The 15,378-nt window shown below is 44.8% G+C and overlaps 1 protein-coding gene across 4 annotated transcripts in view; it reads left to right on the top strand.

Moving 5' to 3' along the window:
* EVA1A (eva-1 homolog A, regulator of programmed cell death) overlaps positions 1–8,297 on the top strand; it is a 206,293-nt gene extending 197,996 nt beyond the window's left edge. For all 4 annotated transcript variants that reach the window (XM_042032912.1, XM_042032910.1, XM_042032911.1 and 1 more), the window contains one exon: positions 6,830–8,297. In XM_042032912.1, the coding sequence (XP_041888846.1) occupies positions 6,830–7,200 (371 nt within the window). In that variant the 3' untranslated portion in view covers positions 7,201–8,297. The remainder of the gene's footprint in view (positions 1–6,829) is intronic.
* The last annotated feature ends 7,081 nt before the right edge of the window (positions 8,298–15,378 follow it).

The raw sequence follows: 15,378 nt of genomic DNA, 5'->3' as shown, positions 1-15,378 counted from the left end.
TTTAGATTAGACATTAGGAAGAAATTCTTTACTGTGAGGATGGTGAGACACTGGCACAGGTGGCCCAGAGAGATTGTGGCTAAAACTAAAACTCCAGCATTTGTGAGCTACTTTTTCATGTCTGTATGCTAATTCAGTCTTGCTAATTCATTAAACAGTAGTGCATTCTTGGTGTCATGCTCTTGCTCTTGTTGAGATACCACCTGGCTGCTAATCCAGGTGTTTGAATTTGAAGTAGCTGACTTGGGCTTTGCATTTTGGAACCACTGAGTAGATTAGTGAGAGTGTTTCTGCATATTATTTAGTGAAGGGTCCTTCTAAAAGGACCATGAATGGTTATACAAATTTCTGCTCTTCTACACATTCAGTGGTAGCATCAGGATCCATCTTTTCATGCCACCCCTAAGAGTCAGGCAGATTAAATGGAATTAGTAGTGTTCTTCACAGAAGATAGCTGAGTAGGATAATTTGTTTTCTTGCATGGGTTTCTCCAAGGAAAAGTTAGAAAAACGAGCTTTAAAGGAGTCTTCTATCTATCCATCCCACTTCTCCACCCTTACCTATAGCTACCATTTTTTTACATGAAAATACCTACCTTCCCATCCCTATTATAAAACCAAATGCTGTTAATATTGTGTTCCCCATCTGAACAGTAATGAGCAGAGAAAGCTGTAGGATTAATGATAGGATATTTGGGACTGTGATTCAGGGCTGCTGACAACACCCCATGGACTTTGCTTCCATTGACCACAGCAGAGCTCTTTGACTCTACCTTGGTTTTAGGGCACAGGGTCTTGATTCATCCCCCTCACAAGCTGTCAGCCCTGTCCAGAGCTTCCAGATTTTACTGTAGCACAAACAACTTTAACTGTCCTGTTGCTGTGGGATTTGTCTGCCCTCTCTTGATGTGGTCTCCTTGTGTTGTTTGCACATCCACTGGATGCCAAATAGGTAAACTCAGACCTCATGACTTTGGTTTCCAGTGCTGAGTTCAGGACTTGGTTGCTTATGCTTTCCAATGTATCATGGAATCATAGAATGTTTTGGGTTGGAAGGGACCTTAAAGATCTTCTGGTTCCCATGTTCCTCACCATGTCTGTTAGATGGGTTTTAGTCTCCATGACATGTATGTCCAGTTTGTTATTTCTTATAAAAGTAATTGATGACTGAACCCATGGATAGAAACAGCATATGTCCTAAACCATCTTTATTTGCTGCATGTAATTTAGCCTCTGCTTTTAGTGAAAATGATGGATTTGTCATTATTTATTTTATGTGAATATGGAGAGTTTTTAGCTTATGACTTCAAAGACAAACTGTGTCACAGGGCACAAATATAATTTGTATAAAACTAGAGCACTGCAAAGCCATCCCTCTTCATACTGCAGATTTTGAACAGCAGAGCAGTTGGATTTTTTTTGTGCCTGCCTGAGTTTGGGGCCCTGAAGGCAGCTCAAGCCACAGCTGATGTCCATAGAGGATCCATTATAGTGGCTCAGGAGAGGCAGGGTATTGAGCAGCCAGGGAGGGCTGTTTTTGTGTCACACATCTTCCCACTGCTCCTGACCATGGCCCTGGTGCCAAAGAGAAACAGTAGTGCAAGAACTGCTCTGTTCCATGACACTGAAAACGTCCCTCAGGTACTCTCTGCAGACTGAAAGGGCTGCATTCTGGGCTTCCCTGTGCTGGTGAGCTGTCTCAGAATAGGAGTTTGCAAAAGAAAATTGTAAATAGGCAGGGACAATATAGAAAAATATTTTTTCTCTTGGGGCAGAGGGTGGTGGATACCCTCAGACCCACTGCAGGAAAATGAAGCTGTGGGTATTTTGCTATTTCATGGGTAAAGTGCAGGCTTGAAAGGATGATCCTCTCTGCTGCCTTTCCTCTCTCCTGGCAGTGGGGTGTTTTTTAGCCAGGGGAGAGCATCCACAAATAGTGGAATGCCTTCTGTGCTCAATGGTGTTCACGTTTTCTGCTCAAAATGGCAGTTTTGGGTGGGAGTCTGCAGGTGAAGTGTCTGCAGACTCAGTCACACATGCAGAGTCTCACATTGCACAGAGAAGTGCAAGTATTAGCAAAAGCCTCTGCGCTCACTTCCACCATCTTTTTGACTGATAGTCCCATATAAAAGTTGGGAATCTTCCTATGGACAACTGAATAGTAAAAATCACAGCACAGCAGGAAGCAAAAGAGTCTTGGTTTGCGGCTATCATGGTTAGGTATCAAAGCCAGTTAGGTGTCAGTCTCATCCCAGCTTCCAGAAGCTATTTCTTCAGAAACTGGGAAAAAGTGTGAATAATGTCAATGAGGAATGAAATTAGCAGCTGATCAAACAGATAAATATTATTTAGAGTTCAGTCTTGCAAAAGACTCAGAGACACCCTTTATTTGAAAGTTAATTCTCTTTATAGAATTAGGTTTTTAATTAGATGCAATCTCTGCCTACAAACCTCGGACCTGTTATCTGTCGTGGACCTGTTCCAAAACCTGCCTGAGTGTTTGGAAAGACTTCACCAGCCTCAGTAGCAGCTGGAACTGTCTTTGCAGTCACAGTCTATTAGCAAGACCAGAAACGTCCCTACATAAATATTAAACATTCAAAATGTATCAGAGCTCTTCCAGTGCCTCCTTTTGGACAGGAGACTTATCCCAGTTTTGTCATTGCATTCAGGATAAAGCAGTTGGAGGGAAACCTCCACAAATCCCTGTTTTATTCTTCTTCCAAAAGCAAAGCTTTGCTGCCAAGTTATTAACAAGGGGCTTCCAAAATACAACCCAGGGGAGATCATTCCAAATTTTAGACTGCTTGGCCTGAGCCTTCTTAATAAGGGGCTCCTGGAGAGCTTCCTCTGTTCTATCAGGGGATTTCGGCAGCCTGTGGGGCTGACTGTAAATTCCCTAGAAGATAGTGCTCCTACTGTTTGTCTGGCCATGCTTAATGCTGAACCTTTTATTGGGGGCCCTCTGAAATTTTCCTCCCCACTAAGGTTTTGGAATGCATGAAGCCATTACAGGAAGCCAGCAGTGTTAATGCCTACATTGTTTTTTATTTATTGAAACAATTTATTGTAATAGCAATAACAACCTTGGCCTGGGGCATTTCCTGGGGAATTAATGGCAGTCTGGGCTGATGCTCCCAGCAGATTGTTAGCTCTCAGGAAACAAGCCCCGTAATTGCTGCTGGTTTGGTTGGAAAAATAAAATAAAATGTGTTTCTAATTTTTTTTGGCCAGTTTGAGTGCCTAGAAAATGGTGGCTTTTGTGTAGAGGCTTGTGTAGAGCATGTATCTTTTGTCTGCATGGATTAAATTCAGGCTTGAATCAGTGACATTTTCATCAATGCTTTCAATCCAGAGAGAGAAATACAAGGAAGGGGAAAGGTAACCCCAGCCAAAGAGATTGACAGAAACTGGGTCCTGCTGGAAGCTCTGAGCTATCATCCACAGCATTGGAAGAAAAAGCTTCAGTGGTCAAAATCTATGTTTTAGAGATACACAGACAAGAATGCATACCAAAATTGTGCTAACTCCTGCTACTGATGTCCATATACTTTTAAAGAACTTTTTTTCAAGTATAATGAGTGTTTTGAGGAGCTTCACTGTTGGTGTGATGAATGTGGGCCACCTTTGAGCTTTTGGAAGGTGCTGAGCATCCATTTGTTGAAGAGGGTGCCTCTTTTTGGTCTTTACAAGTAGAACATGCAATGGGGTAGGCTCTCAAAGTCACTAGTCAACCATCAAAGCCCCAAATCTAGGCTATTGGTGACTTGGCTACTTCAAGTGAGAAAAAGCAGAGCCTGTGGTTTTTAGCTTAAGTTGCTCTTTCTGCTGTGAAAAAAAAGAGATGCTGCTGTGCAAGTGGATTGTATGTATGATAAATGCCAAGACTGCAGTTGAGCACAGGGTTACAGCTCCATGAGGAAGTCCAGACCGTGTCTCAGATGTTGACAGAGTAGCTGTAGGAGCTCATAAATACCACTGGAGCCCAAAGATTCAATTACAGCCCTTGCACTGCATGAAGGGCTGTATGGAGGAGCACAAGCAGAGGAAGAAAAATGGTTGCTTAAGTAGCAATCGAGGTAAAATTGCTCATGAACAGGATACAGTAGCATGGAAAAAGGAGTGTGGAGGAGAAAGGAAAAGCAGGACACAGGCAAAATCAGGGACAGAGAAACCGCATGTGTCTGTGTCTCAGGCTCCCATCTATGGTTTTTTTATGAGCTGCTCTAAAGGAGCGAGCAGTGGAACTAATGCAACCAAATCAAGCCCATGTGTGTGCAGAACGTGGTGCTCAGGACAGCCAGGCAGAGCCAAGGCAGACTGCACCCAGTGCCTGTCCCCAGAGCCCTTCTTAGAGCTTCTTGCAGAAGGAGCTGGGTGATTACTGTCCTCAGTTAAATTGCACACGGAGGTGATGCCTTAGGATTTTAGCTTTTATATTTTTCATATATTTGTAATTCTGCAATGCTTTAGCGTGTAATTCTAAAACTCCACATAGAGTGTTAGCTACTGTTTTCCCAGCTTGGTCAGTCAAAACAATCCCTCTGCAGGCCTGAAATTCAAGGACACCTTACTGTCTCAGGTCCTGAAAAATGTAAACAACAGTAGGTTGGGGGGGAACAACTTGGAGTAAATGATGTAATTACCTGAAATTGTAATTGGAGGATTAACCCTGATATGCAAATGGCCCAAACTTATAAAAGTATGAAAACCTGTGACCCGGGCATCCATTTTGGGTGTAGTCCCTGAGGGCTCTGACTGCCCAAAGTGTACACAAAGGCCCTTCAATAAATATACCTGCTTTTATTATCTTAATTTTGTCTAGCCTCTGTTTTTAGGCATCAGAGGCAGAAGAGTTATCGTGTAGTGATTCTGCTTTTCCTGGGGTTTTTAAAGCCACTTCTTTACTGTTCAGTTAGGACTGGATGGGCAGCAGCAGCAGCTTTGCTACTGCACAAAGCAGGCTGCAGTTTTGAGTCCTGACCCTTGAATTCAGAGTAGCCATTGCCTTCACTGGAGCTAGGATTTCACTCAGCCAAGCTGCTGCAGGGGCCATTGGCACATTCTCCTTGCCTGCTCTGGTGTCTTCTCTTTTACTTTCGGAATTGTGCTGTCTCGCTTTTATCAAAATATCATTGTTTAAAGCCTGTGGCTTTGGTCTCACTTGACCTTCCAACTACTGCTGCATTTCATAGAATTGTTTGGTTGGAAGAAACCTCAAAGACCATCTAAAGGCCATCAGTTCCAACCCCTGTGTCATGGGCCCACTGGCACATTCAGTTTAGTGTCCTGCTTGTTCTCTGTGTTACAGCTGAGTTTGCAGGAGGATGGTCCACCTCTCTCTTTTTTTTGGACTTACCTGCTGCACTTCCCTCATCTTTCTTTGTCCTATGTTCAGCCTGATTTTTCACCATGTCATCCACACCAACCACTCTTGCATCAGTCTAATGTTTTATTAGCCAATTCTCAGACTATCTTGACATCTTCTTCCACTTTGGCTTGTCAGTCACCTTTGAGATTCATTTGGGAGTGAAGTGAAGAGCATAAAAGCATTTCATCTCTGTAGCTGTTCCATGAGCACCCCCAGGCACTGAACTACATGCTGCCTAGAACAGCACAAGGCAGTGTTTGGACTCTGACCACAGACTCAGAGAATAATTTAGGTTGGAAGAGGCCACTGGGGGGTCACCAGGTCCAACTTCCTGCTCAGAATATGGCTAACTTCAAATTTAGAGCCAGCTGTGAAATTACAGCAGTGTCTTCCCTGGTGAATTTTGAACATCTCCAAATAGTTTGCAGTTCACCTTTTACAAACTTTGCTTTAGGAGATCAGCTGGAAAGGGCACTTCTAAAAGCACTGTGCAGGGAAGTTAAGCCTTTTAGCTACAGAGATCTTCTGGGGCAAAATGTCAGAGTCTCAGCTGGTGGAAGGTGTTACGGATCCATCACTGAGTTCAAGGGAATAAAACTCATCTGAGGAAATGACTCCATCCTTGAGCTCCAGACACCCAGCAGACGCTGCAGAGTAGATCTGGCCTTGACACTTCTGCTCAGTTCACCTTTACCCATTTAGTGTACCTATAAACCAAGATGATTCAGCCCAGGGGAATGGCAGTAACAACATTTATCGTAATTACACTTCTAAGTAGTCCCATGAGCCAAAAAAAAAAAAAAAAAGGTGGTAAATAAACAAGATGACCTAGTTTGAAAGGCACTGTGGATCCTTTGGAATCTTGTTATATCACCTCAGAAATGTGGCTATGCAGGACTCATCCTGTTGGTGCACTGACTCCAACTTTGCCTGTGGAGCACAGGTATATATTTTGGTGGTCTGGGCGGGAAGCCAGCACTCTTCCCTTAGATAAGCAAATGAAGTCTGTGAATAAATAGTATGCATTTTTGCCATGCTGCCAAGCCTCCCATTTCAGCTGGGCCACAGCACAGGGCATATAAAGTTTTGTAATCATCTTTATGCCTGGTTTGAAGGCAGTGGATGTGACAGTAATATGCACTTACCTGCAACTGGGTGTGCAGCGCCCTGGTGTCAGCCCCGTGGGAATTAGACTTAATTCTGTGGGCTGCTCCCTTCCCTTCCAGACAACTCCAGGACACAACTGCAGCAAACCCGCATTCTGCATGTGGGCAAATGCCTTGGCAGCAAATCCACTGGTTAAATTGCTGATTGCCCTGGGGGGAGGAGACAAAGGAGGGCATGGAAGTAAAAGCAGCCACTGGAAACTCAAACCGTGTCTGGTGTGTGCACGGAGGGGCCGTGTGTGTTCTGTTCTTTGAAGGGTGGTTCTCCTCCATCATCTCCTTTCTCCTTGCAGAAAACCCCGAGCGGGCTGCCCTGTACTTTGTGTCCGGAGTGTGCATTGGACTCGTGCTGACCCTGCTGGCCCTGGTGCTGAGGGTGTCCTGCCGGACGGACTGCAAGCGCTCCTCCTCCAAAAAACCTCCTCGGGAGCGGGAGAGTGACAGCGACAGCAGCGACAGCGATGACGACTCGGACACCACGTCGGACCTGTCTGCCCGCAGGCACCGCAGGTTCGAGAGGACTTTGAACATGAACGTGTTCACCTCGGCGGAGGAGCTGGAGCGAGCGCAGCGGCTGGAGGAGCGGGAGCGCATCATCCGCGAGATCTGGATGAACGGCCAGCCCGACATTCCCGGGACCAGGAGCCTCAACCGCTACTACTGAGCCCTGGGGACTCCAGCACTCCTGCCCTTCTCCCCGGGGCTGCCCCACACCTCAGAGAGGAGAGGGAGGGAAGGAATACAGTGTGGGTGTCTCCCCTTTTCCTGTCAGGTGTGCCACCTGGAGTGGTGTGGATGGACAGCAATGAAGTTTTCCCCATCTCTCTCTCCCTGGCATATTGATATCACCCCTCTTCACGGACACCTTCTGGTTTCAAAGAAGTGATTGCTAACTTCATTTCTGAGTAGCAGGCAGGGAGGAGACAATGGCAGTCCTCCCATGAGGGATATGGCGTTGGACACGCCATGGTGTGAGTGCTCCTCTCTTCTCTGGGCAGAGGCTGTCCAGGATTTGGTCTCCATTCAGGAATTTTTGGTTTCCCTCTCCTGAAGACTGTGGCAGAATTGTGAACAAAAGGACAAATCTGGAAAGATGATTTGGGGAGGGAGGGGGAGGTGCATCCTGACCGACTGTCTTGTGACTTCAGAAGCCATGAGTTTAACCTAATTAAAAACCAACAGCAAATAGGATTTGTTAAGAACTGGGGGATGGGGGGGAGGGGGATTCTTCCATCATGAAATCATCTCGGTGCTTGGATGTTTGCCATAGTGTATTCAGTTATTTATGGCTGTCTTTTCATCTTCCTTTTCAATGGGAACATTTAGGGTTTTTTTACTGACACCTCAGGGATAAAATCCTATTATTTTTTTTGAGTCTGTTCTCCCTGCTGGCCCCTGTCAAACACAACCCAACCCATCTCCAACAGTGAAATTACAGTTATATAAGAGATGTGTCAGTGACTGGTGAGAAGTTAACAACCTCAAAGAGGTTGAAAAAGGTTTTCTTTTTGTTTTGTTTTAAATATATATATATATATTTGAAGATGCTGCACAGGAATGTGCCTTATTCTTTTTTTTTGTTGTTGTTGTTAAACTACAGTTTTCCTATGGATAGCAATGCACAATGTTTTATATATTTTATTAAAAAAATGAAATTAAAAAAAGTCTTTGTTTACCAGAGGAAAACCAACACAGAAGAAGTCACATTTGACAACAAAATGGGTAATAAATGCTAAATAAACTCTGGTTTGCTTCAATACATTTGAATTTGCATCCTCACTTTTGGCATAGGTGTTGCTTGACGGAAATCTTTGGAAGAGTAGCACACCTCTGCAAGCAATCAAGGCTGATGTTTTCTGCATGCAGGGAACTGGCAGCATCTTTTTGGTTTTTTTGGTTGCAGCCCATCCATCAACTTCTGTGGTACACGTGGGCAGGAGAGCTGAGCAATGGGGTGGTACTCAAGGGGCCGCTCCCAAGTGATCTCATGATTTTTGGGTCTGTCCCCGAGACACAAATGATGCCTGTGCCAGAAGCAAGTGTTAAATGAACTTAAAGAAAAAAAAAAAGTATGGAAGAAAAGGTGCAATATTTTAGTAGCTTCTTCACTTGTTGTCCTCTGGAGTTTTCAACAGGATATCGCCACCCTGCTCCCTCCCAAGCACTACTTCACATCACCTCAGTCATAGAACTCAGTGTTTCTCACATCAAGACACTGCTGAAGCCTGCATGGCTTTGGGGTCTGCTCCTCTGTCATTTAGGCATGGAAATATTATTTCCAGAATCTTGAGGGTTTACAAAATGCCAGCAAGGAAAATACAGATCAAAAGCTCTGACTACCCAGAGCTTTTCCTGAGCCTTAAGGGAGAGATGGAGGTGGGTGGACCTGCCCACAGGATGACTGAGGATGTTATAAGGGATTGTGTGCTGTGCCAAACAGCTGCATGGTGGCACAGACCTGTGGCATTTGGGGTCTTCTTGGCACTCTTTGGGATCACTGGGGCTTTTCCCTGGATGAGGAAAGCTGCATTAGAAGTGCCCACAAATACTTCCTCTGGCTCTTGCAGGGTGAGAGCAAAGCTGAGTAACTGCAGCTGGTGGCACTGGCAATGTCAGAGGTCAGGCTGGCTGGTGAGAGATGGCTTCACCTGGGAAGGCAATTTGAGCACAGGAGAGCGATTCCAGGTCTGGTCCTGGGAAGATTCTAATGGAAAGGCTCAGTATTGAACTGCGATGTAATTTTTGCTTCTAATATGTAGAAATAAAGCAGGAGGCAGGTCCCAAGCCATGATGCATCGCCAGGTGCTTTAGCTGGAATGTTGAACACGCTCTGCTGAGGGTGTAGAGGAGCAAAATGACAGGGTGAGGTCAGTGGGGTCAGTTCTGTTGGCCATGTGTTTCTCCAACAATGATACAGTCCCTCAGCCTTGGTGATTAAAGGACAGCATATTTTCAGATTTAGAATGCTGTGTCCTGGGAGATAGCTTGCAAAACTCATTTTAAAAATGTTATAAATGAATGGATTTATGTGTATGATTTTTCCAAATGACTTTTTTTGACCAGAGGAAAGAACAACTGTGGTAAATCTGAGTATACCTGATATACAACTGTGGGATTATAATATCTGCTTCAAATGTAAATCACAACCAAACTTGAGTTGCAAATGGATGAACAGTCCTCCCTTAGCATTGCTAGTGCTTCTGTAAATCTTCCAGATGAAGTTTGAAATAAAAAGGAGCAGACAAGCCCATCCCAGCCTTGCCCTAGTTGAAAAGATGTAACACAAGTAGTCTCATTGTCTTCACAACACAAGCAATACCTTCATGTACCTTCTAGCTCCTATTTTGTCTCAGGGACTTGCATTTCTAAGAAGACTTTGACTAAAGATAAAGAAAGACTGCAATCCTTTGAACTAAGGAAAAGACTTGAAGTTGTTTGGTAACTATTTCTCAATTTATTTCAAAAGTGCTGAATAGTTTGTCTGAGGGATAAAACCCGGTCAAAATTCGTGGGGCAGGAGTTGATGGTTTGCCTTTAGCTCTAGCAATGGAGCAAAACCAGTCACCTGGAGTATGGGAGAGCTGGATTCACTAGGGCTGGGGTCAAATCTGTATTTCTTACCTCACTAAAGAATATCTTAAGCATACAGAGGTTTGGGCTTGTCTGGTTTCCACCTTTGGTGTTGTGCTCAATGTGTCATGTGAAATATTAAAACACTCTTAGAGCCAGGGAGCAGAGAACAACTGCTTTTCTGCCAGCCTACCATGAATCCCTCTTGTAGGAGATTATGCATAGCTCCTCTCTCTCACTTCCATGTTTGCTTGATTTTTTACATTAAAGTTAAATATTATTTCCAGAATAACACTCTTCAAATTCCCCAGGACAGATAAAGGACTTGAAATCAATTTTTCCTGTTTCCTGAATGAAATTCCTAATCACTGACCTTTTTGGTAAAGAGATGCTGAGTTCATTTTCCATGTGAATCTGTTCTTTATGCCTCAGTTTAACCCTAGAGTTTTGTAACGGGATTTATCATGCTTTATTCTGTTATGTGTGAGTATGGAGAGGTTTTAGCTTATGACTTCAAAGGCAAACTGTGTCACAGGGCACAAATATAATTTGCATAAAACTAGAGCTCTGAAAAGCCATCCCTCTTCATACTGCAGATTTTGAACAGCTGAGCAGTTGGATTTTTTTTGTGCCTACCTGAGCAGTCCTGGACTTGGAGTTGATAATAGGGGGAAAAACATGACATTTTATTTAAAGGAGCAGCACTGCAGTTGTCACGTGCCATCTGCTGGGCTCAAGGCTTGGGGCAAGTGAGCCTTGAGCAGTGAAGTGCCTGTGCTGGACACTTTCACACCACTTGCAAGCTGCAGGAAACTTGGATTGGTAACCACAGAGTCATGTAGCTGTACCACGTTAGCTTAGTAAATGAGTGAGATGGGCTGGAAATGTGAGGGTTGCACTCCTGGGAGCAGATGAACACATGGAAGCGATGGCTCAGGATTTCAAAGCATCGACTGCACGTTCGTCACCCTCCTATCTGGTGGGGCAGATGGGGCTGTTACAGAAGTCATGGCTGTGCATGGACGGGTGGCAGCAGGGAAGGCTGCTCCAGTCGGACATCCACCCTGGTCTTCTACTCTCTCCCCATTGCCCCTGACTTCTCAGGGCCCTTTTCCCCTCCTGCTACCATCTGGCCATCGGCACTGACCTCCTTGGTGGACCTGTGTTCAATGTACCCTGAAAATCTTAGTAATATGGTGTTTGCTGCCTTTCCCATGTCCACCCTGGTGTTCATATCCTCTATGAATTCCAGCTGGTTAATGAGGTGTGCCTTTCCCTTCCAGAAACCACGGTGCCACTACTTAACCCCTTGCCTGCCATTCTTCCCAGCACCCCAGGGGCTACACAAATAAAGTGAGCTCCCTGAGCCATGGTACTGCCAGGATGTACAGCATATGCCTGTGGTGCTGCAGGGAATCTGAATTTCCTTTTGTGCTGCATGGAGTGTCTCAAGTTTCTGGAGGTGTCACAAGCAATTAATCATCTTAGCCTGGCCTAGAAATCCTTCTGCTCAGAATCATTATGAAGGTTTCATTGTAGTGCAGTTTTAATAATCCGATCTGAGTTTCCAGTGTCCTTAGATACCCCAATAAAAAAATTCTCCATGTTGCTTGCCCACTCATTAGAGGTGGTGCAGCTTTCCCCCTCACGTAATTTCCTCTAATTTTTGCGGTTGTCTCAATGACTCTTAGTTAAACACAACCAATCAAAAAGGCAGAAATAGTTTTGGTTCCTCACAGGGCAGCTCACCATTATGTGTGCTTTCCTACACCCCTGGGCTGAAGGTGCTCTCTTACTCTGAGTGATGTGGTGGTTCAGTAGTATTTAAGCAAATATTTAAGCAAATCAGTTGCTTTGGGGGGTTTCAGTTTCTGGGCACTGAATGGATCTATTCCAGTGACAGCGATGTAATGTCACCATTGGGATGATTGCACCCCATGGGGTGCTGGGGCGATGACACTGGGAATTGTGTGTGTGCTGAACCACGACCATGGGAGCTGCTTGGAGGGGTGTGTGCCATGGAGGCTCTGGGAAGTGTGTTCTAGGGGCACAGCTGCTCATATCATGAGAGCCAGTCAGTTCCCCAGGTGGATCTCTCCAGAAGGATGGATGGCTTTGTCCTCAAGGCAAACTCGAGTGCAACTGGCCCATGATTTCCCTTGGGAGGTCTCTGCTTGCTGAAGGGAGGGATAAGATACATTCCTTGTTCAGGTTTCTGGAAATATGGACAGAAAAACTCCAGAGTCGGGTTTAATGGATGGCAACACTGATTCTGTTTTCCCTCTGTCTGATCACCAGTGGGGAGCTCAGGAAGGTCTCCAGAAGGAGAGGAGGTGCCCCAATGTGCTCCACACCGAATCTCTGATCAGACCCCTTGACAGGTTGGGAATGAGGGGCAGGGGACTCCTGTGGCCACACCTGTAATCACCAAACAAGGCTCCCTGTTAGTGAGGCTTCAACAGGAGCCAAGGGAATGGGGCCACTCTCTGATGACCAAAGGCCATTGGTACAGTACTGGGGCACTGAGGTCAGGCCCATGAGCATGGCCAGGTATGTGTGATATCCACCACTCCTACTACAGCCTGTCAAACATGGCAAGGTTCCCTGGCCTGCTCCTCTGGAACCAGTTCCTGAGAGACATGAGGGACAGTCTGAGTTTTTGGTGCTGGAGTAGACACTAATTTGGGGGGTGGGAGTAGACTGTCCTACATGTATGTGTCAGTGGTGGCTTCACGTTGCTCTTGTGCACTTGTAGACACATCTGCTTCCCAAACCACTCAGGACTGTCAGAATCATCCAGAAAACATTTCTAAATCACGGAATCATAGAATACCCTGACTTTTAAGGGACTCAAGGATCATCAAAGTCCCACTCCTGGCTCTGCACAGGACACCCCAAGAGTCACACCCTGTGCTCGAGAGTGATGTCCAAACACTTGAACTCTGTCAGGCTGGAGCTGTGACCAATGCCCTGGGGAGCCTGTTCCAGTGCCCAGCCACCCTTCTGGGTGAAAAACCTTTTCAGTAATATCAACCTAAACCTCCCCTGACACAGCATCAGACCATTCTGTCGGGTCCTGTCACTGGTCACAACAGAGCAGAGATCAGTGCCTGCCCCTCCTCTTCCCCTCACAAGGAAGTTGTAACTGCAATGAGGTCTCCTCTCAGTCTCCTCTTTTCCAAGCTGAACAAGCCAAGTGACCTCTGCTGCTCCTTGTAGGCTGAGAGCCTTCACCGATATGGATGCATTTTTAATTCCATAAAATCACCACGTGATTTTATTTTTTGTTACACCTGCCTTGTCTTTTCACCTTCCACCCTAATGAAAAAATGAATTGGTAAAACTAAAGCCTCAGGATCCCTCCCAAGATCTAAGCAAATCCAAGTGTGTTTTATTTTATTTAATTTGACAATAATAGTCTAAATAAAGCGCTTGGAAAAATATTCCTGTGGGATTTTTCTTTATTTTTGATTTAAAGACATTCATTATAAAAGAGAGTTCTCCAGAGTGTATGTGATATTTTCTTATCATTTGTACTACTAGAGGAACTTCTAATCAGTGGAGAGGGGTATGCTATTGTGCAAATGCCCAATCCATCATTCTTTGGAAACATTTTTAATTTTACATGTCCCAGTCCCTCCTATGTTACTCCTTTTCTGAGCAACCTCTTAGAATCCTCCTCTAATTTCACCTCTAGATTGCCCATCTATGGCCAGGGCTGTAATTTGTGGCAGACCACATTCCTATGGCTGATTTTTCCTTCTCTACATTTCTTATGTGGCTGGGGACCTGTGCTCCCTGTTTTCCACCAGCTGCTGAAGAAACCTGGGTTACAGCACTGGGATGGACCTTGGCTTTCAATGGTTCATCTGCCATTTTTCTGTTGAGCAACGTGTGTATTAGGGGCAGGGGTGGTGGTGGAAGGGCAAAAATCAAAACCTGTATTTGGATAGTTTTTTCTGTCGAAGGACATTGTTCTGGGTAGCTGAGAAGGAGAGGAAATCCTCATGGTGAGTCTGAGCTTGAACAGGGGAAATGCAGTCTTGGAGGCAACCTTTTGCTGCCAAGGCTTTGTGTCCTTTGCCAAATGCAAACATTGCCCCTTTGGCACCTCCTGAGAACTTCAATCATTTCTCCTGCATAACAAGTTTATGTTCCTGGAGCAAAAGCTTTCTGAGGATTAAGAGTGACAACAGATGGGTAAAAAAGTCAAGTTTCTCTCTTTGAGCTATTAGAAAACACCTTTCCCTTTTCATTATGACTTCATGAAGAAATATAAGCTATAATGATGTGATGGAAATTGGCATTTAAAAGTCTTGAAATGGGACATCTAAGTGAAAAGGTATCTTTCTTTGTAGTTTCTGTCAGAGCATTGACTTTGTTTATTTTCTGGTGTTTGGAGTCTGATGTTACTCTGTATCATGAGTGAAACCAAAACTCCCCACAGCACTTTTCTGGGGATGTGGTGCCATAATGGAAAAACATCCTTTGGCTTTTGAAAAGGCTGTAATTTTTACATTCCATTTCTTGCAGAAGTCTTTGAAATTCCCTTTATGAGGAATGGTCCTCTCCTTATTCCTGGTATGAGGAGACGTTTTAAATGAACAGATTGTTTAGAAGGGACAGAAGTAGTTCTCCTTCCTCCTGCATTTTTGAAGCCTCTAGACCACCCATGAACAGCAGAGTTCTGAGGCATGAGACGGTTTTTCAGAACTGTTCTTTGTATTATTTTCTTTCTTTTCTGGAAATAGCGCTGTGCTGCTCTGAAGTAACAGACCCAACTGGACCTCTGCATGTTGCTGTTTCAGCCCACAGCTGTCCTGGGTGTCCAAGTTCTGAAAGTGATTACAGTACCAGTAATGTATCTGCGCATTCCTGGCATCTTTTAAAAGGACAGTTTAAGAGAAAAGTTCAAGAGGGATCAAGCAAACCAATGTGAGTCGGAACAGGTCACTTTGCATCCAAAACCAATGCAGAATTTTTCTCCTGGAACTGTAAGTGGTCTGGCAATGACAAGTTTGCTTCTGAGAACTAACTGAAAAACCAGAAAAAAGTGATTGCTACTGATAGTGCCTTGAAGACTACTCATGTCCCCAGACAGCACTTCCACAGGATGCTTTTCCTGGGAGGGAAGGTTGAAAGCTGTCTGACAAGACCCTGAAAGCTGCCACTCACAATTTTGGAGTGTTTTTGAGACTCCCCTGATGCTTCCTTTAATATATCAGCATCTCAGCAGTTTTTCTGCCTGGATCTGTGGTCAGGGCTGCAGTAC

The sequence above is a fragment of the Corvus kubaryi genome, unplaced genomic scaffold, assembly GCF_017639235.1.
Source record: "Corvus kubaryi isolate FWS band 111438036 unplaced genomic scaffold, C.kubaryi_AGA036_p1.0 37354, whole genome shotgun sequence".
Lineage (NCBI taxonomy): Eukaryota > Metazoa > Chordata > Aves > Passeriformes > Corvidae > Corvus > Corvus kubaryi.
Note: the sequence above shows the minus strand (reverse complement) of the source record. Positions and strands in the feature narration are given on the sequence as shown.